The sequence below is a fragment of the Hippoglossus hippoglossus genome, chromosome 14 (assembly GCF_009819705.1).
Source record: "Hippoglossus hippoglossus isolate fHipHip1 chromosome 14, fHipHip1.pri, whole genome shotgun sequence".
Classification (NCBI taxonomy): Eukaryota; Metazoa; Chordata; class Actinopteri; order Pleuronectiformes; family Pleuronectidae; genus Hippoglossus; species Hippoglossus hippoglossus.
The window spans coordinates 24,678,251-24,705,456 of record NC_047164.1 but is presented as its reverse complement, the minus strand read 5'-3'; the positions used below and the strand labels follow the sequence as shown (position 1 = coordinate 24,705,456).

At 40.4% G+C, this 27,206-nt stretch overlaps 1 protein-coding gene across 4 annotated transcripts; it reads right to left on the bottom strand.

Annotated features, from left to right (window-relative positions):
* Positions 1-25,470, bottom strand: LOC117774515 (RAC-beta serine/threonine-protein kinase-like). Of its 4 annotated transcripts, XM_034607001.1 has the most exons (15): positions 25,302-25,433; positions 23,239-23,403; positions 22,165-22,293; positions 21,315-21,426; positions 20,960-21,110; positions 20,241-20,372; positions 19,186-19,251; positions 10,434-10,502; positions 10,188-10,310; positions 7,737-7,865; positions 7,273-7,487; positions 7,102-7,189; positions 2,847-2,949; positions 2,628-2,740; positions 388-2,561 (listed from the first exon to the last, which is right to left on the bottom strand). In XM_034607001.1, the coding sequence occupies exons 2-14, from the start codon at positions 23,282-23,284 to the stop codon at positions 2,661-2,663; spliced, it is 1,443 nt and encodes a 480-aa protein (XP_034462892.1). In that variant the 5' UTR covers positions 23,285-23,403; positions 25,302-25,433; the 3' UTR covers positions 388-2,561; positions 2,628-2,660. The 4 variants fall into 4 exon arrangements, with proteins under 4 accessions (XP_034462890.1, XP_034462891.1, XP_034462893.1 ...); XM_034606999.1 differs by having other exon boundaries at positions 1-2,740; positions 25,302-25,470; XM_034607000.1 differs by having other exon boundaries at positions 19-2,740; positions 23,239-23,400; positions 25,302-25,427.
* Positions 25,471-27,206: the final 1,736 nt, after the last annotated feature.

Sequence of the window (27,206 nt, the reverse complement as noted above, 5' to 3'; positions counted from 1 at the left end):
TCAAAACACAAACACAAGGGTTTATTAAGACAGTTAAACAGGTGTATTGGATCCTTGTCTTTCAGAATTACATTCATAAACAAATAGTAATGAACTGTTTGATAGAATAATGTCACTGAAAAACATACATTTGTGACAACCATTATCAACTTCCTTAAAGGGATAGTTCACAAAAAAATGAAAATTCACTCATCTACTGACCGCTATGCTGATGGAGGGGTGGGTGAAGTGTTTGAGTCCACAAAACACTTAAATAGTTTCCGGGTTAAACAGCGTTGCAGCCAAATCCAATACAATTGAAGTAAATGGTGATCCATTTTTCAAACGCCCCAAAAAATGCATAACACCAAACAGACACCAAACGAGCAGTACAGAGGCATCCATATTGCTCGTGTGGCGTCATCCAAGTGTCCGGAATCCCCAACATTCAAATTTCACTGGAAACAAGGTCATTTACACCATGTTTTTAGCCCAAATGTCCTCTGATATCTACCGGAAACCATCGCACACACTGCACACAAGCTCTCGCCCAAGGGCATGCGGGGGGTGCACGTTTACATCGCTACTTCCGGTAGCAGACTTTTAGGCCTAAAACATGGTGCCGTTTCAAGTCAGATTTGAATGTTGAGGCTTTCTATTGTTTTATTACGTTTGAAGGAGCCATGATTGACTTCAATTGTATTGGATTTGGCTGCAAAATTGTTTAGCCCTGAAACTCCAAAAGTGCTTTGTGGACTCAAACACACCCCTCCATCGGCATAGTGGTGAGTAGATGAGTAAATTTTAATTTTTCTGTGAACTATCCCTTTAATATGAGTAGGCTCAGGGAAGAGGAAGGATGAGGGAGAACAGCAAGTGGACAATTAAAACTAGAAGATAAGAGACAAAAATAACGGATATGATGCCAGAACAGCTTGTGGTGGTAGAAGGCTCTGAGAGTAACAGGAAGTTGAGCAGGTTTTCTGCCCCAGCCCTTTATCATGAGTGACACATAAACTGTACATGAAAATGTATCTAACATTGTGTAACACCCAATATTGCAAATCTCTGCACGCCTCCTGATAACCACTTCATGTTGTTAATAACACATGGGAAGAACTGAAAACAACAAAAGACGTCCCCTGCAAGTCCACATTGCACTAAAAATCTCACCATGGACCATGTTCATGATATAGACAGCTCACTGATATCACTGGATGTTTTTTTAAGCCCTCAAGTTATGACAAGTCCAATCAAATCTAGTGGCACATTCATCGCTGAACAGCAGCAGCAGCAGCAGTTCGGATGCACTGGAACAATTTAAAATATATCTAATTTAGACATGACTGAGAATGTTACAGAGCAAGCTTTGGAATCCAAGAGATAATGATGTTCCAATTATGAACATGTTTTCTGAAAGTGCTAATAACTCAGTCTGGCGCTGGGGCTGGTTATACTATACATATATATAGAAGGTTGTTGAAATTAAATAATCTAAAAATGGCCAAATGCAAAAACCTCATGCAAACTAAAGTAAATGGGACAATTTGATGCCAACTCTCAGTATCTGACAGTTTTTGACATTTATGATATATAGGTGATATATTGTGAAACAGGCAAGCACACAATCCACAAAGCTGTCAGCTACATTATGAACATGGGCCATCTGAAATAAATAAGGTCTTCTTTAAACCAGTAAGTGCTTAATGAGCCTCTTAAATAACATGGCTGCTGTGTATTTATACGATCAAGAAAGATCAAAAATGTGTCAAAAAAAAAACTCTTTTAAATAACATATACACCTTGTGCATTAAGTTATTCCCAATTCCCAATAATTTTGGTGCCACACTTGACAGATCTGTTACCAAAGATCATGTCTGAGGTGAGAGCGAACTCATGTGCGAGTGATTTTTTTCCATTGCATACAATATATAAATGACCGTCCCCTTATGTTTCACTCGGTCAAAACTGTTCTCCATGAAGACACTTTGATCCTCGTGTGTTTTCCATTCATATGTTGTTCCTTATGCACACTGGGCAAGTGTCCTATAAAAAACACACAATTTGGATTTGAAGCCCCCATTTTCTCAAAAACAAAACAGACACCCGAACAGACAGACAGACTGACAGACCAAACAAACAGCCACACTTTTTCCTCCCTCATAGATGCACCTGACTTATCACCAGTGGTAGGAGCTAGTTGTGAAGAAGAGCACTTTGAAACATCACAAAAGAGCTGTATGACTTCTCATCACACCACAGAACAGAGAGCATAAAAAAAGAAGACATTTCAGTCCGAAAAGCAGCAGCAGTTGTTTACAGGCCATCCGAAGGTGCTACAGACTGAGTCTTGAGTGTGTTGTTGACTTGTGCTGACGACTATGTGAGGTACTGAAGTTACAGTGCTGCCAGTGTGGCCAGGGTTTGTCGTGTGGATAGAGAAGGTTCTACAGAGCAATACGGCTGCCAGCTGAGGCAATTACATGTAGATCTTGCTGAGACCAAAGAGATAGAGGTTCTGGTCATTTTATAGCTGTAAGTGATATGGCCAAGGTGTTCATGCCTCTTCTGTGGTTGTGTGTTTGAATGTGTGTGTGTGTGTGTGTGTGTGTGTGTGTGTGTGTGTGTGTGTGTGTGTGTGTGTGTGTGTGTGTGTGTGTGTGTGTGTGTCAGAGATGCTATCACTCTCTTATGCTAGCAGAATAGGAGAACTGGGGGAAGTGTGCTTGTTGGCCGGGATCCTCACAGTCCAGACTGTTATCTGTAAAAGACAGAAGGCCGTCGTCACATTCGAACCATGAAACCAGAAGATGATCATGAATCAGATTGTGTAGGTGCACTGCACCCCTGCAGCTAAGGATACTTACACTTGTCTGGAGGAGTGAGCGTGATGGTCTGTGCCGTGAATTCTTCATCAAAGTACCGGGTGTCTGTCTCTGATGTCACTTGTGGTCTGAAGAGTGGGGTAAGCTGAGGCAGAAAGGGGAGAAGATTCAACAGTTGGATACATGCTGGATTTTAAACAATGGTCTATCATCTGAACTGCATTGTTCATAGAGTACATCAACTAGGGGGATATGTGCCATACTATCTCTTACAAACTGAAATATCTTGCTTGAGAACTTTTTCATAGGAATACAATACAATTAAGCAGCAAATGATGACAATGTCATGGAATTAAATACAGTTTGTATTTCATAAGTATGTTGAGCATTCATGCAAAGTTGAGCTCGTTCACACAAGAATACAAGCATACCACTGATATCATAATATAAAACCATAATAATGCAAGTAAACCCTTTCAAAGAACAAAAATATAAATATAATAAACAGACAAAACAATAAATAACTATGTGGCTGTTAACAAAAATTGCTCTTGAATATTTGTTAAACATTTGTCACAGGATATATGTTAAAAGCTCGATAAACAAGATGGTATGTTATGCTTTAGATGAGTTTTAAGGTTTGTATTGTATTAGGTTAGTATTCCAGCATTTCCTTGAGGATTTTGTGTGTGTGTGTGTGCACGCGTGTCTTGTCTCTGTCGCTCTTCACACACAAACTGACTGACTAGTTATTAATCAATGTTTTGGATCATGAATCGAGATTGTTGTGTCCTGCCTGCGGTCTTCTTGTGTTGTGTGTAGCAGGTGAACTGAGTGCACACTACTGACTTTTTTTGTGTTTAAATGCGTTTCTCATTAACGCAAGTGAATCTAACATACAAAAAGTAAACTTCAGGTCAACTGTTCAGGTCCTAATACGTTTGATTAGTGTTGGTGTATATTGTGAGTAAGTGTAAGTGAGCGCAGGCTAGCAGGGGAGTGGGGAGGGAGGACAACACGACAGCTCTAATCCTGAAGCAGCAGCAGTAACAATGAACAGGATGGCAACCCTGTATTCCCAATTTTTGTTGCCACTGTTCCTAAACAAATTCGACATACTGCCTTGCTCATGATACTGAGCTCTCCTTTCTCATCTCGTTTAAACCCAGTGTTTTCACTTCATCTCATCTCTGGATCATTGTCTGTTTGGCCCGATCACACATGCGCGCAGAGCAAATGTTACATTAACTGAGTCTATCATGAATTCTGCCTGCCAAGGATGGGAAAAACCTGACTTATTGAGAGAGAAAGAGAGCTAAAGAGCGACAGAGAGGTAGAGATTACTATTAAGTGCAGGGGTCACTAATAGGTGGACTGTGGCTCGGGTCCAGACCCAGTCGCTGTAGAATCCAGAGCCTGACCGAGAGCAGGATGAATGGGCAGTGAGAAGTACGAAATATAACCTTATATGGCGTGCTCTCAAAAGAGAAAAGACAGCGAAAAGAGAGTTTTCAAATCAAGACTGGACAGAATATGTTCATTCTTCAGGCAGGCAGCTAAAATACAGTATAACTATTTTCAGACATGAACTCCAGAGGCACAAAGCAGGGGGACATTCTCTGCTCAGATGTGTTCACAACAACAGAGCATTGAGGTTAGGGGTGGTGCAGCATGCAGAGACAGGATGTAATGTATACATTCTGCTGCAGAGCACGTTGATCCCCATCACCAAAGGCTCTCTTGACATCTTTGTTGGTGATGTCATCAAGGTCATCAACACCCCCACTTGCCTGCGGTGAACCCTGTGAAGGATCTCCTGCTATGTTCTCACATCAGCTCCTCCAGACTTTCTGCAGACTTTAAACTAGAGGGCCAGAAGGAGAAAGGCTGCAAAAACGCCAGTGGCTCTCACATTTGCATTCACACATACAGCCCCTGCAGAGAAAGTTTAGAGGATCTCCGGAGTTCGGTGCATGTCTCATATGTTCACTATTCCAGCTAAGATTTAAAATCCTGACAGGCCAAGCTAGAGCTCACTTCTCTCATTGAACAAGAAAAGTGGGGGTGGGATATAAGAGTTGAAAAGAGGAAGAGAAAAGCAGGTGTTGAAGCTGTTCAGTTAAGATGTGTAGAAATTGATAGAAAATTGATTCAGACAGTTATTTTTTTTTTCAAAGTGGGAAACTTAAAAAGAACAATGGAAACTTTATTTGCACTTTTATTTAATTTATTTTCAAAAATTATGCACTTTTTAAAGATGCACATTTAAAAAAAGCTTTGATAAGTATTTTAGTTTTTACTTGACATGAAAGCCTTTTTTATTAGAGTGATTATTTATAACCCCTTCACTTCAATGTGAAAACTGAAAATAAATATTATTTTTATATTATTACCTCCGAGAAAGAGGTTATGTTTTCATCTGCTTTTGTCTGTTAGTAGCATTACACAAAAACTGGTCAGAATATAAGGGAACTTTGTGAAAGGAAGAGGTATGGGCCAGGGAACGACATACTACATTTTGGTGCAGATCTGGACCATGGGGTGGATCCAGGATTGTTTCCCTCTTTTCCATTTCTATTCTCCCCTTCATTGAATTTTTTTTAAATAAAAACACTGTAGAGTACTGATGTCTATTAACAGGTGACATTTTGTGCAGCTCTGGATAATAATCATGATTTTGTAAATAAAAATTAGTACTTTTAGGGGGTTATCTTTATTCAGTTACTGTACACTAACAAATGAAATCAATTACATTGAAATTATATGAGATAATGGATATTTTGCCTGCATTTAAGTTATTAGTTTGCAGAAAACTTCTGTGTAGATGGTATATGTATCTGATGTAATACATGTACATGCAATATGGTCATTAAGTGGCCCATCAGTTTGCACTCTCAGAGTTCCCTTCTACTTGCATTGATTTGATCAGTTTTTGATTACTTCAGATTTATGTTTTAGAATATAGGACTAAATGGTGAATGTCCCTCGTACGGTTGAAGATCATCTGCACAATTGAAATTACCAACTAACAGTAGATGTTAGCAGGTGTCTGCGGCCACCAGCGGATGTTAGAGACATAACTTCAGTTGTGCGCCATAGCGTCATCAAGGTTTTTGGCCTTGTAATCAATGATACCTGCCTTGAGAGAGACTTATTTTACAACCCGTGAGGATGTGCCTGAGGGTAGCTGAAGTTGAGCATAGTGGGCAGGATGGATCTTCGTTCAGCCACTTCTGTGGGTTTTTGGCTGAGGGAAGGACATTATAAGTAACTCTAAGCAGTAAGCTTATCCTGCTTTCCCCACATGTTCTTCCAGCTGATCTACCTTTTGTCTATGCTCTCCCATTTCATCCACTGCCCTTTGAACCTCTGGCTGCCTTTTTCAGAGACCAGATTTAAAGGACTACCAATTCTTGCCGCTCTGCAGGAGTTGCATGGTTCCACGGGGGTCTACTCTGACCCAGGCCTAAACCTCCTCTTCCCTGCTGAATGTGGCCCACAATGTCAGCATGATGGAGTGCTGCTTTCTCTGTTGAGTTGCTTCTTTTGTTGTCCATTTCCGTCCTGTTGTCAGTGATGGTCCAGCAGCCCGTATAGATATGTCTAGGGACTCTGAGAGGGTCATGTCCAGTCTTGTCTTGGTGCATTTAAACTCAAATTCAATTACCTCCCCCACCTGATGTTATTTGGGGCCCCAAATTTGAACAGCTCACTGATTCATAAGTTTTCAAACAGACAGCCCACAAACAAATTGCCAGTTTTAGTCTTATTGCATTGCTAGCCAATCCAGAAAATCAATAACATTTTCCAAATATGATCCTTAAAAAGCAAATCTGTTCAAACACTTATACACCGGTCCAAGCCTACTCAAAAGGTTTACTTTGTTGTCAATGATATTCATTGTCAGTAATTGTGGCTCAATTGGCTGGCTTTAACTTACTAACTAACCAACTAACCAACTAACTAACTACTTCTTACTCTTGAGAATGCAGTATGTTTTGGGAAGCCGTAATTCAAATGCACACACCTAGTTAGAAGCCTGTATACTGGGTAAGCTTTCGTAGTGGTGATATATCATAACAAATCTGTGCATTTACTCATTCAATACTGATTGAGTATTGGGAAAAATAAAATCAAAGAATTTTAGCCACATGTGACTGAGTGAAAGATAGAGTTGATAATTTTTTAACCCCGGTGAAAGTGTCTGAAATCAGAGAGTCAATGATGACTAAACAGGAGTTTGTGTCTGTGACAAAGAAAAAAACATTAGTTACACTCCAGCTACAGAGTCTCGTACCTTCCTCTGTACCGCATCTTGCCAGTTGATGGGGCTGAAAAATTTGTGACTCATTACTTCTTTGGCATCATTAGGACCTCCACCTAACCTGTCAGTCCAAACAAGATCATGTAAGAATTAAGAGGGTATTTCCAGAAGGAATGAACACACAGGATGAGTGTGGTAAGACACCTCTGTTTGGGGTCCTTCTTGAGCAGTCCAGCCAGTAGGGACTTGGCCTCAGGCGACAGGTTCCTGGGGAAGCGGATCTCCTCCATGAGGATAAGCTCAAACAAACGCTCATGGTCCTGGTTGTAGAAAGGCAGACGTCCACACATCATCTCATACATGACTACACCCAGACCCCACCAGTCAACTGCCCGGCCGTAGTCATTATCCTCTAGGACCTGAGGGAGAACAGACATTAGCCACATTAATGTCCACATCGAGGATTTGTTGCGGATGCTAACACTTCTGAGCGGACAGTCGCACCGCTGCGTTGTGAAAAGCAACCTGTGGAGAAAGTCCAGACTCAATTCTCCGGATTTCCTCCACAGGTCATGTCTGAAAATGGCTTGTATAATTTCATCATATCCAACAAAATATCACATTGTTCGATGTCTTTGTCTTACGGTTTATCATTTTCAGTGTCTTACCTCAGGTGCAAGATATTCAGGAGTTCCACAGAAGGTTTTCATGGTAGCATCTGGAGTAATACCCTCCTTACAAAGGCCAAAATCAGTGATTTTGATGTGGCCGTCTTTGTCCAGCATCAGATTCTCCAGCTGAGACAGAACAAAATTAAACATCAACCCATCAATGCTTTAAAAGACCTAATGTTCAAATCCCATTCATAATTTCAGAATTTTATTGGACTGTGTTGTTTCTATTGTAAACAAAAATACCTGACTTTAATGATAATGAACATGATGATAGGAACAAGAGTCCACATGTCCTGACTCAGGTGCTGGTTTCACAAAAAGTGAAGTGGATGGTGAGGAGTTACATTCATTGCATTACATGTACTTGAGTAATTTCAAGTTTTATTGCAGCATAATGTTTTACGTTATTTATCTACCTTTGGTAGATTTTGGAGGAAAACTAGAATTACTGCACTACCAACCAGTGCAGTTTCTGGGTTTTCATAATTATATTTTTATACAAGGTCACTGTGATCTTTACCTTTCTCCACTGAAATGTAATCACTTCATCTGTGTCCAAGTGACAAGTGATCAAAAGTTGAAGAAAATCCTTCAAGTCAGTGTTGAGATATCACATTCTAGAGGCCCAAAAACGTTTTTTGAGGTCACCGTGACCTTGATCCTCACCGCAAAATCGAATCAATTAATCAGTAAGTTAAAGTGAACATGTGTTCCAGATTTTAAAGAATTCCCTGGAGATTTTCCTGAGCTATTACATTCACAAGAGTGAGAGGTCACAGTGACCGTTGACCACCAAATTCTATTCAGGTCAGAAACATTCAGTCCAAGTGAATGTTCGTGCAAGATGTAATAAAATTTCCTTTGGGTATTCCTGATATATTGCATTCAAAATAAAGTACGGTGACATGACCTTGACCTTTGTCCACCAAAATCTAATCAGTACATCATGAGTCCAAGTGAATATTTCTAACAAATTTAAAGAAATTTCCATAAGGCATTTTTGAGATATTGCGTTCACGAGAATGGGACGGATGGACAGATGAACAGCCCAAAAAGACATTATGCCTCCAGCCAATGGCTGTCAAGGAGGCAGAACAGTTTTACACTTTTAAATCTGTACAAATTCATCATGATGCATAAAGTCAGACTACTTGTTTAATCTAAAGTATTTTTTTTGTTTTTATACAGTTTTCAGCTGTCAGTAATTTATTGCCCCTCTCTGTGCCTCTATGATTTGCGCTGTGTGCTGCCCCAATGGCGTAAAAACAAATCGAGCGCACCCCAACATCTCCTCAATACATTGACTAAGTTGACAGTTGTTTTTACCCAGACTGAGTTTACACATGTGTCCGATCACACTGTGTGTGTGTGTGTGAGAGAGACAGAGAGAGAACGAGAGGGGATTACGAGTACCGGGTTGGACCCCCTTTTGCCTTCAGAACTGCCTTAATTCTTCGTAGCATAGATTCAACAAGGCGTGGCGTTTAAACGATGCTCAATTGGTACTAAGGGGCCCAAAGTGTGCGAAGAAAATATCCCCCACACCATTACACCACCAGCCTGAACCGTTGATACAAGACAGGATGGATCCATGCTTTCATGTTGTTTACGCTAAATTCTGACCCTACCATCTGAATGTCGCAGCTGAAATCGAGACTCATCAGACCAGGCAACGTTTTTCCAATCTTCTATTGTCCAATTTTGGTGAACCTGTGCGAATTGTATCCTCAGTTTCCTGTTCTTAGCTGACAGGAGTGGCACCCGGTGTGGTCTGCTGCTGCTGCAGCCCATCTGCTTCAAGGGTTCGACGTGTTGTGCGTTCAGAGATGGTATTCTGCATACCTTGGTTGTAACGAGTGGTTATTTGAGTTACTGTTGCCTTTCTATCATCCCGAACCACTATGCCCATTCTCCTCTGACATCAACAAGGCATTTTCGTCCACACAACTGCCGCTCACTGGATATTTTCTCTTTTTCGGACCATTCTCTGTAAACCCTAGAGATGGTTGTGCGTGAAAATCCCAGTAGATCAGCAGTTTTTGAAATACTCAGACCAGCCCGTCTGGCACCAACAACCATGCCATGTTCAAAGTCACTTAAATCCCCTTTCTTCCTCATTCTGATGCTTGGTTTGAACTTCAGCAAGTTGTCTTCACCACGTCTAGATGCCTAAATGCATTGAGTTGCTGCCATGTGATTGGCTGATTGAACAGGTGTGCCTAATCAAGTGGCCGGTGAGTGTATATTTACATGCAGAGCGTGAATACATGGCGTATGGAACAGTTCAAGCAGTCTTTTGCGATAGCATGTTGATAAAGCGATGACGATAAATTTCCGATATATCGTTCAGCCCTAATACACATACCAATCAATCATCTCTGAACTCATGATTTACACTGTGTATGGATATTGTATTTCATATAGAAGGATCTAATGAGCACTCACCTTAAGATCACGGTATACGACATCACGTGAATGCAGGTACTCAAGTGCTGACACGATCTCAGCACCATAGAAGCGTGCCCGGTCTTCTGTGAATACTCGTTCTCGTGACAGGTGGAAGAAGAGCTAAAACAAGAGCGGCTGGAATCAAACACTTACCCTTTCCATAAAATCGGAGTGTGCATAGCAAGTTGTTGACAACACATGACACATAAATAGATCTCCATAAGACTGTGTGGGAGGACTTACCTCGCCCCCATTTGCATACTCCATTACAAAACAGAGCCGATCGTTGGTTTGAAATGCATACTTCAGTGTCTGCAGGAAGAGAATGAAGACATTAGTCACCATGACTTTTACCAATGACCACTGAAATCTAATCAAAGAGAAAAAATTCATTTTTGAATCCAGATAACTAGTTAAAAATTTAAGAAATTCCATAGATGTGAGATATCATGTTCAAGAGGCCTAAAAAATGTTTTGTGAGGCCAAATTCGCAAAGGAAGCTTTCTAGGCGTTATCACGGGCATAATGTTATCACGGGCATAGAAGGGTTTTGTGATGTCATGGTGACCTTGACCTTTGACCACAAAATTCTAATCATGTACAAAATTCCTTGAGTCAAAGTGAATGTTTGCGCCAGATGTAGACACATAACCCAATAAACTCAAGTGGAATATTTGGACTAAATTAGTGACTCAGAGTTGACTGTAGTTCAGGTACCACCCTAAAAACAAATAACAAATAAATCAACACAAATATGGATAATATATCTAGTATTAAATCTTCCAATTCACAATTCAACGTGTGTGTGGTTTAAAAAAATTGTTTAAATTACAAACCACATCGTCTGCAGCCTCACTTAAACAGAGTAATGCTCTCATCCTACAATCAGCTTATCATTCCCATTTAGCACTACACACTAAGACTTGTGGGAATGTGATTATTTTAGCAAATAAAGTATCTGTAGTGGACAAACTAACACTTTGACTTGATGATGGCTCTAGATGAAAAGTCAGAGGATCACTGACATTATTACACCTCATCCTGAGAGAAAAATGAATGTCTGAACCAAATTGTGTATCAAGAAGACATTCCCAACACCACCACCAGGCTGGAAAGTGTCAATGTCAAATGTATTTATATAGCACATTTGAAACAACTTGGTTGACCAAAGTGCTTTACAAAGTGAAATATACGACAAGAAAACAGCAACACTTAATACCTTAAACGACTAATGATAATAAAATTATATTAAATCTGCTGTGATAGAAACGTTCTCAACTTGAAAAAAAGGCCACAGAGAAGAGATGTGTCTTAACAATGATTTGAAGTGTGCGAGAGAGAGGGATAATCCAAAATGGAGTGGTAAGCTGTTCCACAAAGTTTTGGGGGCTACTGCAAAGACTCGATCACCTCTGATTATGAGCCTCGTTTCAGGCAAATCCAGGAGCATCTGAGGGCCTGACCTCAGCTCTCTAACTGGAGTGTGAACATGAAGGAGTTCAGCTAGGTAGGGCGATGCAAGTCCATTTAGAGATTTAAAAGCTAACAACTCAATTTTAGAATCGATCCTGTAATGAACAGGAAGCCAGTGGAGGGGGCGCAGCACAGTTGTAATATGGTCCCTCTTTTTCTTTCCTGTCAGGAGGCGAGCAGCAGCATTTTGGACGAGCTGCAGGTGCCGAATGGATGACTGGTCTAAGCCCATATACAAAGAATTACGGTAGTCAAGTTGAGAAGTTATGAAGGCATGGATCACCCTCTCTAGATCTTTAGATGGGAGACAGGCCTTTACCTTGACTATAAGTCTCAACTGAAAGAAGTTAGACCTAACAATGGAGGAAATCTGCTTTTCAAATTCAAAAACACTGTCAAAATAAATACCAAGACTCTTCACAGAGAGTGAATATTAGGCGCTAGAGGGCCAAGGCTGCCCATATCCAGAAGTTCAGGGAGTCCAAACACAATGACCTCAGTCTTGTTTTCATTTAGGTTGAGAAGGTTTAAGCTCATCCATGATTTATTTGTCATTTAGACAATCAAGCAGGGGCTGCAGTGAACTCTTCTGCACTCTTCTCAAACTTATTAAAATCAATGTCAGGTAGATTTTTACATCTTCCACAAAGCTGTGGAGAGAGATATCATATTTCTCAAAAATTGACTCTAGGGGCAGCATATATAAGGAGCATAGGATGGGGCCTAAAACAGAACCTTGAGGTTGGAATGGTGTCAGATTTATGTCAAACAACTGTGTTGAACAACTTGTGAATAATACAAGCAGCTGCGGGCAAGTAAAAACAAAACAACCTGCAGGTGCAAAAAGCACCTTCTGAGGGGCACATACGATCTTGGAGCTCTGGCCGCGCAAGTTAATCTGACTTGACAGTTTGGGGGCAGAAACCTAGGGAAGGCACTGGCCCTCTTATGATTGGTAGTTTTCAACAAGTCACCACCCTGTATAAACTGGGGCTTTTGCATTGCTACTTCAGCGAGCATTGCTACTTCCTTTGTTGTTTGTATACATTTGAAAAATTCAATCCCCAATTACTTTATTGGATTTGGCTGCAATGCTGTTTACCCCTGAAACTCCAAAAGTGTTTTGTGGACTCAAACACTTCACCCACCCCTCCATTGTATTAGTGGTGAATAGATATTGAGTCTGAACTATCCCTTTAAGCCTACCTTCTTGATTGCTGTAAAGAACAAGCTTCCTCATTTCTCTATTTCTGTATAATATGTAAGATGATGTATTAGTTTCAGCTATATAATTGAAAATAATATGACAATTTGCTTTTTAAATTTTTTTTTAAAAGTTTGTCTTTGAAGATTTATCCCCTATGCAGGTGAGGGGAAGTTGGAATCCATAAGATCTATAAAGATATAGAAGTCATAATTTAAGAGAAGGTGCTTCTTTTTGTATTTTTACAGAAATTATTTTTACATGGGAGCTGCCAGTGTTACTTGCAGGTTGTTGAATTTCTGCGTGAGTATAATTGTGTGTATGGCTGGTAATATCTGTGCATGAGAAGAGGTGTTTTGGGGAGACCAGATTATTTAACTCTAATTTGTCCAGTGTTGGTGAGTCTGTGTCACTGCAGCCTCAGATTTCTGTTCTTGGTTGACAGGAGGGAACCTGGCATGGTCTCTGCAGATGTAGGTCATCCAACTCAAGGTTAGACATGTTCATTCTGAGAAGGCTCTCTGCTCACCACAGTTGAAGTGACAGGTTATCCGAGTAACTGAAGCCTTTCTGTTCACTTCGACCAGTCTGATCATTCTCCTTAGCCCTCTTTCACCAACATAGAACAGCTACTCACTGCATGTTTTGGATTTTGGCTCCATTCTGAGTAAACTCTAGAGACGATTTCATGTGAAAATCCCAGGAGATTCCCTGCAGGTTCAGAAACACTCAAACCAACCTGACCACAACAATGATGTCACAAAGTCAATGAGATCACTTGTTTTCATTATTCTGATGTTTGACTCAGCTCTCTCCTTCAAATCCCACATCAAATCCGTCACCAAATACGCCTTCTTTCACCTCAAAAATATCTCTAGAATCCGGCATTCACACCCTGACTCCGTTGCAGAAACCCTCACCCATGCCTTTATCATCTCCCGCCTGGATTACTGCAATGGAGTCCGGTTTGGGGTACCTGACAACATCCTGAAACGACTCCAATATGTACAGACCTCTGCTGCCAGGGTTCTCACCCGCACTAGGCCCTGGCAACACATCACGCCGACCCTCATTCACCTCCACTCGCATCGACCACAAATTCCTCATGCTCACCTACAAATCCCTCCACGCTCTAGCCCCACCATATTTAACCGACCTCCTCCAACCCTACACTGCACTCAGAAGGCTAAGGTCCTTAAATTTAGGTTTGCTCTCAATCCCCAACACCAAATTACGAACTTTTGGAGACAGAGCCTTCTGTGTCGCAGCCCCCGACATCTGGAACTCTCCATGCTGAACTACGCAACGCTGAATCTCCCGACATTTTCAAAAAATTCCTCAAGCACCACCTCTTCACTAAGGCCTTTGGCCTCTGTTAATGCTCCACCCTGCTGCTAAATTCTATCCTGTTCTGTACTTGTATTATAACTTTTTTCTTTTCTCTACTGTTTTGTCCTTACGAACATATGTAAAGCGTCCTTGGGTCCTGTGAAAGGCGCTATATAAACATAAGCCATTATTATTATTATAGTTTGATATGAACAGAAACTGAAGCACCTGACCTGTATCTGCAGGATATTATACATGGCACTGCTGCCAGGGGATTTGCTGATTTAATAATTATATAATTACATATTCTGCAGATAGACTCCAGGGCTGCAGGATCTAGATGACGAAAACAATTACTATTATAATTATTATTATTTATCATCATCATTATTATTATATTAAATGGTAAATGATCAGCACTTTTCTATTCTTGATGACCGCTAAAACAATTTACAGGACAATTTATTGCCATTCACCCATTCAGACACACATTCATACAGTGCATCTATGGGCAGCAGTTTTTCTATGAGGGGCAATTCAGGGTTCAGTATCTTGCCCAATGACAATTCGGCATGCAGACAGGGAAGACTGGGATCAAACCGCTGACTTTCTGGTTGGAGGACAACCACTCTACCCTCTCAGCCACATTTTTCTGCTCACCCCGACCGGTCGAGAACGCCCCGCTATCTCTTCTGGGTCTCCATTCATTGTCTAAGTTTTAAAATGTTGTTGCTTTTACCAAGTCTGAGTTTACACATGTCTGATCACAATATTTGTGTGTGTGAGTGTGTGTCAGCATGAGAGACGAGTCACATACGAAAAGTATCGATCATTATGTGAGGATCAGTGCTGATATTGTGGCATTATTTAAAACAAATCAATGTTTAAACATAGCGGATCAGATACATCAGCTGAGTCTGTGTGTGTGTGTGTGTGTGTGTGTGTGTGTGAGAAAGAGAGAGAGAGTGAGTGAGCGAGCGAGCGAGTGATTAAAAGCCCCCTTATGTGTGGAAATTCTTCAAAACAACTTTAGCTGTCTCTGTTTAAATAACGAATCATGACCAAGCGCAAGCGGTACACAAAGCCTGCTAGTCAGAGGAGTATTTTTTTTTTTTGTGGCTTCTTCGGCAGCAAGCACTGTCGGTGAACAACCCGAAAAACGTCAGGAGCTACAGGACGAAGCGATCAGCGAGGGGGCCACCGTAACGCCGACGCCGGGCATCGCTTAGTCCGAGGCAAGTGGACTTCAGGCAAAATAAACGTTGACAACCGAGGAACCGAGCAGATCGGAGGCCAACAGTAATGCTTCGGTCGCAGTGACCGTCAACAAGGGCTCATTTGCAGAGAAAACGGCAAAGAGGGGATCAAAATTCGTGAGGTACAATGACATGTTTGTAATCCTGTATTTTTAAAGATCGATCAAATGGATGTTGTTTCGGGATGATGGCATGCATGATTTCCATTCTTTAAGATTTTTATGCTTGTTAATGTCTTTTTTCTGAAGCCCATTTTAAATATACATCCCTATATTTTCACCATGATCGTAACAAGAGAGTAAGGCCTTAACACTTGTTGATAAATTTCAGCAGGTTGTTGCAATTTGTTTTATTCCATTTATAAGATCGATATGAATTTGAATTGTATTTTTTGGGGGGGAGGCAAATGAGATCTCTTTTGTTACACAAATTTTTTAAACAATGAAGAGGGGATTCAACCCCTGAACTCCATCGACAAGGTGTGAACATTTCACACTTGTCCCTGCGGTAAAGTGGTTGAATGGCCCCAATTGGTGATTTAGGGATTCAAACTTTGCAATGTAATTATGCTGGCAGAAGGTGTGAAATATTTTAGATGCTTGGAACTTTTCCCTGTTCTCCAGAATTGTTAGCCTGTCTTATATGTGCATTCAATTTTACTTGGCAAGGGATATGGTAAATCTTATATTGGTAATATATTCATCACTAAGACTTTTTTGCATTCTTTTTTTGTTTTGTATTTCCAATCACAAAATTGGGTGGCAGGATGATATATATATATATAGACTGTAGCCTTTATTTGTTACCCAGTTGTGCAATAAATAAACTTGTTATATATAAAAAAAGATCTTGGACTTGAAGAATTTTTTGTGTCTTCTTAGTTTGTTATTTCAGGATTTAAGACTGAAGTTGCAAGAAATGATCTCCATTTGTATTTGAAAGAGCCAAAATGCTAGAGCTTCCCCCCTGGCGTTGCGCTTTGCACCCTCCCCATGGAAAACAGCACCATCATACTCTGAACTTCTGGGGAGAACCCTGCTTGGGGTACCCAGAATGCCTTGCGAATCACTGGCAAGTTGGGAGAGAGACCCACAAATGTAGTATTTTCTCAATTAATAAGGATTTAAAAATTATGATAATGATTGTAATATCTTAGTTTGATATCATTTCAATGTATTATGGTCACTTTTTTCACAACAACCTTAAAACAAAAGATCACGACTGTGCTAGCGTTAGCATGCTAGCGATCTTTTTTTGCATGATAGTCCTGTATTTTCACATAATTTCATTTTGCATCCCCAAAACAAGGGTCAGGGGTAGGGCCAAGGGTGAAATGGGATTGGGCCACAGTGTGTGTGTCTGGCCCTGTGAACGGTACCCAACCCTAATCAGTACTGACCAGGGGTCTCATTTATAACCGTTGCGTACGCACAAAACGGGGCCTGAAACGTACGTATGCCACTTCTCACACGGACATTGGGATTTTTCAAAACCATGCAAAATCTGACCCATGCGTACGAACAATTTGGAGACGGGAAAGTGGCGGTGGAAACGTGAGGTGGTGAACTGAAACCAGTTTATTGATCCACTTCAACATTTACTTTAAAACCAACAGCTTTAGTTGTGCTCGTGCGACTAATCTGTTCCACACAAACCTTTTCGTTGATAAATATGTAAATGTCACCTAAGTGCACTTTATATGTACAGGAAATGTGTTAGGGAGAACAGATAAATCTGCTCTTGTTACCTACATATATTATAGTCTGTGCATATCCATCTGTCAGAAGCCTTAAATTATAAGGATAAGGGATTGGATCTCCGTCTGTATTTGTTTATTGTATGTATTATTGTGTATATATTTGTTTCTTTATATCCAAATGTTATAAATGGGGGGAAGTGACGTCTCGACTAGGGGTTTGTTTTGTTTGTGCAGGCCGGTGAGCGACCAGCGATGTTCGGTGAAACGGCAGACCTGAGGACCTACAAAGGATTATTTCCAAATAAACTGGATTATTGCCTGGGCGAAACTTTCAGGGATTACCGTGAGGACCGGGCTCTTTTTCTTGGCGGTCAGAGGTGGTGAGAATAGCGTGGACTATTTGTATATTATTGTTTGCGGCAATCTCACCACGCCACAGCTGCTTAAACTTTGCTTTGGGACGTTTTTTGGGGATTCAAGGCTATAAGGGACAAACTATTTCGTTTGATGAACTGAGGGACTGTATGAACCTGGGGTTTGGGGGAAATATTGATGTATGTGATTTGTTTTAAGTTGAGTGGTTGTGTTCAGTTTCCCGTCTTTGTTTGCGGGCACACGTCCAGGTGCTACGTGTGTGTGATTAGGTTTATTGAAATACAGATAATTGAATGCAACGTTCTGGGTTAATTTCGTTATTATATATATTATTTCATATGTGGTGGCGCCAGATGACAAGGTTATCGGTCCTATGAAGTATTATTCGTTTATTGTAAGATGGTCAGTGGGCGGCGCCCGTACACAGCGTGACAAATCCACCGGTGCTCCTTTAGAATAGCGTATGTAATTTTCCCCTTACATCCTAAGCAAGGTGAATTGTTACAAATATATAAAACAACTTACAGCAAATTACGTTCAGATTCCATTAAACAGTGGAGTTACAGAGCCGAGTCATTAACAGTTTTTAATAATATCTTCTAAGACTGTGCGTGTATCATCAAATCGCTGCAGTGAACGTAACTGTGCCATCAGGCACACAGAGCGCACTGGACATCACGAGAAATGAAGAAAAACTATTCACTTTCCAAATAATATCCCAGAGTGGAGGTTAGGATCCACTGATGTGAGGTAATCGGTCCGATGCTCTAAATAAATAAATACTGCCGTGACATTGGTGCGTGATTCTGCGTGATGTGTGCATGTGAATGGAAGGATGAGGAGGAAGCGAGGGTTCAGCGATGTCTGATCAGCTGATATAGATTCTATTGATCTGTGATCTTTTTGCTGAGCTGAGTCCAGTATCACACAGATCGACCGACAGAACCGAACCATCCCAGTACAAACACGAGCATATAATAATAATTCTGTTAAATTCTATAGATTGAGGACATCACAGCTGTCTCTGAATTTAATAATCCTGCAGTTTTGGATGATTAAAAAACGAACATGAGACACAAAAAGTTCCCTTAAATTCAGAGTTTTTTTCTTTTTGTCCCCACCTTTCGTCCTCACTCTCACTCACTGTATTATCTGCAGCAGAGTATCAGTGTATTTTCTTTATTAGTGACATCACTGCTGTCCAATAAAATCACTCTTCACCTCCACTTCACTAACAAACACCTCGATGTCAGTGTCAGAAAGTTTCGCTTCCTCTTCTCATCGCTTGATGCCGTGACTCTGTCATGACTCACCGTGGAAACCCATTGGTCAGCATGACAATTTAATATTCATGAGGTGCTTTGCGTTGACCATTTATGGTTGAAAGGGGGCGTGTAGAGGGCGGAGTATAAGGCAGATCCAAGTAAGAACGTTTCCAGGTGGACTGTGATTTATAAAGCGAACATTGCGTTCAGGTGTGCGTGCACATGGTTTTATAAATCAGAATTTTCTTTTGCATATGCCATTTCCGGCTTTTGTGCACACGTACACTTTTAGTATGAATCCCACGCACTGTTTTATAAATGAGACCCCTGATAATCATATCTTGTGAAAAAAAAATGCCATCAAAACAAGTGGGTAATATGCAAGTATTCTCACCGTGAGGAAGGGATGTCGTGTGTTTTGTAACACTCTGCTCTCTGTTACTGTGTGGGCCACTTCGTCCTGCCAACAAACACATTATTGTCAAGAAGACTGACAAAATGATACATAAAACATACTTAAATAGGCAACAGCTATCAAAACAGTCACATTAGCTGTTTTCAGACATGAACTCCAGTAAATCTCCACACAATTGGGTCCAGACTTTCTCTGGAGTTTGCCTTTCACACACTAAAAATACAGCAGGAGATCCTCAGCTCAGATGTGTTCACAACACAAATCTCTGGAGTTTTCAGGTGATGGGTGGTGCAGCAGGTGAGGTGGAACCCATGAATGTGCCTCTGAAATCCTTGTTTAGTACAAATGCAGTCAAAATGCCACAACAATACAATGCAATGCCATGAAGAGAGGAGGTACAGTAACATTCCAGGACAGACTGATAATGGACACCAAGAAGCATGCAGCAGGAGTGAATGAAAAGAAACTGAACTATCATGTTATAAAACAGCAGTTTGAGAATAAATGTTTTAACTTGAAGATTTACTTCATGTACTGTTCTGTATTTAATGTCTAATTCAGGCATGACCAAAAGGTTGCTACGGACAGAGCAGAACAAGAATATCAAGTTTACCTTCACTGACATATTTTAAAAACAATATGGTTGTCCAACATGGTTAAAGTATGAATTTGGGTGATTTTTCATAATGTGAGAAATACCAGTCTCAGCCTCAGTTCACCAGAGGTAATCCACCATATTCTGTGACCTTATGTGTTTGCCTACAGGTAATGTTCAGTGCATTGGGGCTGATATTAACTGAATGATGAAGCAGAATTAATATAATTTATGTATTTATTATTCTATTTTAGCTTCTTTGGCCTATGCAGCAGTAGCAGGACAATAATTAATGTCACAGATGATGAAGGTCCTCCAGTCCCTGAACAAATCAGTGTGTCCATGATGTTTTGGTTTAATATGTAATATATATATATATATAAAATATAAAAAATTCAACTACTCACATATCCTTAATCTCACACACAACACCTCTTACCTTGGCTATTATGACCTCTTTGCGCAGTATTTTCATGGCATAGTGAACTCCAGTGGACTTCTCTTTGACCAGAATCACCTTCCCAAATGTCCCTTTGCCAAGCAGCTTCAGGTACTCAAAGTCACACATTGTCTGTGGAGGACATGACATTGAGCTGTCAAATTAATTTATATAATAAAAATAATGAAAATAAATTCTAATGAAAACAAAAACTCTTCAAGCAGAAAACTGTTCTTTCTATTGTTGTTGGTGTGTTTCTCTTTTACAACTAATGTATTATAGATGTTTTAGTAATCTTTTCAGAAAAGCTTGTATTAAAGTTGACAAATTTAGCCTGATTTAGCCTCATTGATGAAAGAGGAACTTAACTTTTGCTATAAATGTATCACATAATAGACTTTGAGAAAGCTCAATGACAGACATCTTTGGAAAAAATACCTTGGGCGTCATGCAAGAATAACTTGTAGCAATAGATTGGTTCTTTACCTGCCACATTTACAAATTTTGACAATTATGAGCTGTGCAGACCTGTTATCATGTATAGATTATTAGTTTCCCTCTAAAGGGGGAAAACCACTTATTTGACTTCATTGACTAATATTGAAATTATACAGCAAAAAGCACATTTAAACAGAATATAGTCTATATTATATTGTATACAAGTGGCAGAAATGATCAGATCAAAATAAGACTATTCATCTTTCACAACTGATCCTCACCACTTTGGAGTTGCACTTGGACATAGCCACCTCCATCTCCTCCAGGCTGCTTTCACTGGGTGAGCCAAACAAATCCATTGGTTCCTCCTCCTCATGTTCTCGCATTTTCAAACTGTTTGCCACAGACTGGATAGCACGCATCCACTCCTCTCTGAGAAGTAGAAGTCCAAGAAATGATCAGGCATTATGTCCCTGAGGCATCAAACAAATACATTGAGTACTGGAGAGCCTCTTGCACACAAAGGCCATTGCATGCAATTTGGATATCATTCAAAATGTTACTGGCATAGTTTTTGACACAATCCTGTTGGAAAAGTGGAAGCTTGTCTAAAAATATATTTTGCCCTGTTCTTACCTCTCCTCATTGCTGTCCACATGAAAAGTGCGTTCAATAACAGTGGTCCACTGTAGGCAACGAATGACAAAAGTGTTGGGCCGGGGTCTTTCTGTCTTCATCAACTGGCATTCTGTGAAATACAGTTAACATGGATGTTTACAGCTAAAAATAAAAAAACTGAGGTCAAAATAAGGATAAATTTTGGAAACAGACAGCAGTAATTTTCCAGATAGAGCCAGGCTCTAATACTTGCTGCACACTAGAGGATTATCGGCCCGATTTCTGGTCCGATTGAGCCCTCCAGACGATTGCAGGGGTGGTACCGATTTGAGGCTGATCTGAACTGATTATCTGGCCAAATTATCCTGCATTGTGAGGGGTTTACAAACATAATCTTAATGTCACAGACGTAATCCGAGTCTTGTACATAATGAAAGGAACAGCGGCTGGGCAAGTAAGCAGAAACAAGAAATTGCCAATGAAAGCGAGCCGACTAGGAGGCAATGCCAACTGGATGTTTTGCGTACTTGTGTTAAAAAACGAAGAATTGCGGCTAAAGCGTAAATAAGACTTTAGTTTCCCATAGCAGGTAGACAGTAGAAAAGGACGACAAACTTGTGGAATTGTGGCAACAGTGTGAGCGCTTGTTTAATGTGTCCTGTATTATTCTGAAGTCACGTTTGATCATAAAAGCTTCTGGGAGTTTCCAATTCTGTGGAATAGCCACACAGAAAATGTTTCTATAAACGCCTCGTGTGGTCTAGTGTGTGCGTTCTCGAGATTTAAAGATTAAAAAATCTGTTACATCTGTTATTATGTCCTAGTGTGCAGCAGGTATTAGTCATATTTTACCATGTGGAGGACAAACCTGCCACTGAGAAGTTATTGAGTGGAGGTGAAATCTGGTCATTTAGATCAGGCTTCTCCTTGTAGCCAATGAAGGAACCGTCACTCTTCAGGATGAAATATCTGGGCCTCCATGTTTTAATGTATTCACCTGGGTGAGAAAAAGAGATGCAATTTAAAGTACAGTCAGTCAACTGGAATGCAACTGGCTTTTTAACATAAACCCTTTAGCACCAATTCTGTGTTAGAACCTAATGATTATGGCTGCACGATATTAGGAAAACATGCGATATGCGCCGAGAGAAGGCGCACAGCCCGGCCACAGCAAGTCGGGGGGCGGACAACAGGGAGCCATGCACAGCTCCACTACATCCCCTTAGTGTTAATTTGGGGTCATTTATGCATGTTTGGACCGTGAAGTTATTATTTTTTCAGAGTTTTTAGTGGCTCTGTCAGTAGTTCACTGCTACTCTCTGCCTCCATCACTCGTGCTGTGTGCTGTGCGTTGCGCCAACCGCGTCAAACCGAACCGAGCTAGACACCATCTCCTCCAGCTATAGTTTAAAAAGTCTGTTGTTTTTACCGTCGTTGAATGAAAGGGCAAGGAAGAGAGACAGGGAGGGAGGGAGAGAGGAAAGGAGCGAGCAGGACGACTGATAAATGCACTTCTCAAAAGAAAGATTTGAAATCATTAATAAAAGTATCGATCATTATGTGATGATCGGTGTTGATATTGTGGTGTCAAACAAATCAACGTCTAAACTGTAGCAAGTCAGAGACGTCAGCAGAGAGAGAAAGAGACTCGTCAAATCTCTGTTTTCAAATTCTGTTTTTTCTCTATCTCTTCAATAATCTGAATGTCTTTAATGTATCATCTAGGGCAGCAGGGCTCCATCTGATTGGCCAAATATATTGATATGCAGAGCGTGAATGCGTGTCGCATGGAACACCATTTATCGCAGTCTTTGCCGACTCTTGCGATACGTCTATCGTGCACGTTAATATCGTGATGACGATAGCTTTTCCATATATCGTGCAGCCCTACTTAAGACTTCCACTGATTTAAGGACAAGCCTTTGTCAGCATAACACCTCACCTCTTTTGTGGAGCCAGCCCTCTCTGATAATATTAACTTCATTCATAGCGAGAGCTTTGTTTCAGAGAGGGTCAGGAGAGGGAAGTTGGGGGGTGGGAGGAGCAGTGGACTTCTCTTTTGGCCTGTTGCAGTCTCAGTCACCGCTTCAAATCTGAACAGCACCTGCTGAATGAAACAGGCAGGACAAATGAAATATGATCATCTTCACATACAAAAACAGAAACAGTCTCAATGAGTAACAGAGTAGTTTAGACAGTCAGCAGTGATTACAGAGGGTAAATTCAGTTCACTCTATTTCCATACTAAGGGTTTCAAGTTTTATCAAGTTAAATTTAACATGGCAGCATACAAGGCAGCAACCAAGTCTTGTTTACATTAGGGCTACAGGATATGCAATATTGCGATTGTGATATAATAAACTCCTGGTATTTTAAGTATGATTGCTTGGATATCAAAGAAAATGCACATGTTACTAAACATTTTCTACATATATTTCTTGAACATACAAACTTATAACCTCAGAAATAAATTACAAAAAATAAAACATGTAATTGCTTCTAGAAATCTACTCCCAGTTTTTATTTATTTGAATTTCAGCTTTTTGTGGTTATATAATTGCACAGGCTAACATTGTGATTGCGATTAGATTAATCGTGCAGCACTAATTTATGTTATTACCTCCACCCAGGAGGTTATGTTTTCATCTGTGTTTGCTTGTTAGTTAGTAAGAAGGATTACACAAAAACTACTCAACTGATTTACATGATATTTTGTGGAGGAGTGGGGCATGACAAAAATAAGAACCTATTAAATTTTGGTAGAGATCCAGTTATATTTTTTCACTTTCTTTAGCATTGTAAGATAGGGTTGTTTTTTGTGTGTCGGGGAAGGATGTGGTATGGGTCAGGGAAATGCAAATCTGGATCAGTGAGAATATCAGTAGATGACACGTTTCTATCTTTGCCCAGAAAACAAATAAATCATCTGATGTGTGGCCAGATTTTAACAGCCCATAAACATGGTATCAATGGTACCATTCCACAGGGTCTTAAGATCAGGGTTAGGGTCAACAAACAGCAGTGTACAGAACAAGAATACAAAACATTCAACAAATCTGAAACTAAGTGATTGCTTTCCCTGTGAAGTTCACTCACATGGGCAAGATGTGTCCATCTTGGCAAACTCTGTATTAACTAACTATTTTTTGCTGTTGATCTGCTAAGTTTAGCCGCACCTGTGAGTAATCAGTCACTTGTGAGTACACATCTCGTTGGGTCGCACATGAAACGCTTTAGAAAGCAGTAAACAATTCAACATTTGGCGAGGAGCAGCTCATGTTGCTGCAGCCGTTCACCAACGACGGTGATGTCAAACAGTGCGAGTCTTGACGTGATCGTGAATCATTACTGAAGTCAAGGGGAAGCTGAACAGAGCAGGGGACACTGCACAAAATAACACAAAATGTTCTACATTTCTATATAGTTCATTTCCAGGAGGCGTGTACCTTAACCGATTTAGTGTGTGATCTGACCGTCTAACAGAGAAAGCTACTGCTGGGAAGAAGGGCTATATTTATAACTTATATCTAACGCTAACGTTGACCTAACACATAATGGAAAATATGAGTATGTTAGAGGTAAATAAAATGGATTATTCGTTACTGTAATTCAGTTTCAGTGTCCTTGCTTACCACGCGAATCACGGCATTAAGCTAACCTGTCGCAAATCTTGCTGTTAGCTGGGCAGTCGTTTAAAGTTACTTCGCTAACGCAGAGAACTTTTAGCGCCGATACTTCGAGTAATAATGCGTTACTTCCAAGCAGATGTTATAATAGTCACAACTAACTGGGCTAATTAAAGCTTATTATCGCGTTTTAGTCAATGTTTTACGGCTAAAACGCACACTGATAACTTCCATACTCTGTTTTTCATTTGCAAACGTTGTCTTGCATTAGCGATCATATGCCTTCTGGTAGATGTAGCTAGCAGCAAAGTCGTCGACAAACAATTCTTACAAGCGACAGCCCCTCGTAATCACGTAATCCGATGCAGTTTGCACTTACTTATATAACAATAGTTAATCAACATTTAACTGACTTTATCCCACGTCGTTCTCGTTTCAGTGCAGCTTTGACAGGCTGGATCCAGAGTGGGCCATCCATCCAGGAAAACACCGTGGACTTTCTTCTTCTTCCCATCCCGCAGCCGCCTGAATGCACACTATCACCACCTGTAGGCAAGATGCCGCAAAGTCATCTCCAATCCGTTGCACTTCAATCAGGGCTGGAGAGGGAGAAAAACCTATAGAAAACAACATATATGGTAAAATGTGAAAGAAAAATACGGTCGCGTCCTGGAAAATATGTTTCATATCATCATATATTATATATTCCGTTTTTCACAGAGAAAGCTGTCAGATCTCTCTACTGGCAGCTGAAATTAGGGCAATGGTCAGAAGGGCTAGATGTATGGCTAAACTCTAGGTACTCTCGGGAAAGACTCATAGGAAAACAGTTTTGTTAATTCAATGAAAACGTTTCCTAGTTCCTGCCCCAGTACCGGGGTAGGGTGCCTTGCTGGAAAGTTTAGCGTGGAAGTTGATGACATCAGTTATGAAAAGTACCATCACAGCCCTTTCAGAGATAATTCTTTTCTTGAAATTTATCGGAGTCTCTTGGGGGATGTTGGAGGCACAGGGAATTTCCAGAAAATTCTTTAGCTGAACCTCAGCCAGTCACTTAATAGTTTCACTACACTTAACCACTCAATTATGTCTAATTAACAGTTATATAGCTTACTGATGAGAGCCTCCCAGTACGGTACAGTAACTCATTCAGTAACACAACACATGGGATAACCACTGTTTGCATATTTTGGATACAACTTTCTCATAAATCTGTCTCTCATCTATAATTATAATCTCACCTGGCCTTGGCTGTAAGCACTTGCCTGGCTGTACAGGGGACCTTAAACCCGGATTCAGCAGGGATAGCAGGAGGAGGTGGAGGTTTTGGTTAGCACTGTATCAAGCATCCACTCTACAGCACATTCAAACTGTGATCTATTCTCTTGACAGATGTGTGCTGCTGTGTCCCTTCAGTCAACTGAACTCGGTATCTTTCATACTGAGCTCCTGCAACATAGGAAGCTTGAGACATGTTTATAAGGGACAGCACCAGGGATACAAAAAACATATATTTATAGATCAAATATTAAGTGCAAACTACTACTACTTCATAATATTTCAGATAATTGTTACATTAACACATTTAAATGCATCTTACATGTTGATGAATTGGTATCAATAATGCAATGATCTGATTTAAAAGGAGGTTTTATTCCTTGTCGTAAAAGAGTCTGTATGAGAAAAGAGAGGTGGAAGAAATAATTAGCAGATAGTGTGGTGATGAAAAATATTGAACTTATAATATAAAACAGAAATGTATGGTCAACTGAGATCATCAATCAATCAAATTTTATTTGTATAGCCCATATTCACAAATCACAATTTGTCTCATAGGGCTTAACAACATCCTCTGTCCTTAACCCTAAACAAGAGAATAGAAAAACTACCAAAAAACCCTATTAACATGGGGAAAAATATCCCATTGGGGAATATTCTACCTCGTAAATGTGGTTTTCCTGCGAGCACATTGGCAGCAAATAAATCAATATGATTTAACACTCACGTTCATCATTTGTAAACAAAAAAACTACCTGATATGCAGCAATAGCTGTAGGCAGCCTAGCAGATGCATAGTTAAGCATCAAGGTTGCACAAACCATTTGATATGCAACAATAGCATTAGGCAGCAAGTAGATACATATACAAGCATTGAGGGTGCAGCAAACTGTCTGATATGCAACAAAAGCATTTGGCAGCCAAGCGGTTCAGCGACTCGTGATCTTTTAAGTAATGGCCTTCTTATGGAGCCTGATGTAGCATAGATAAGCAGAGGATGACCAGC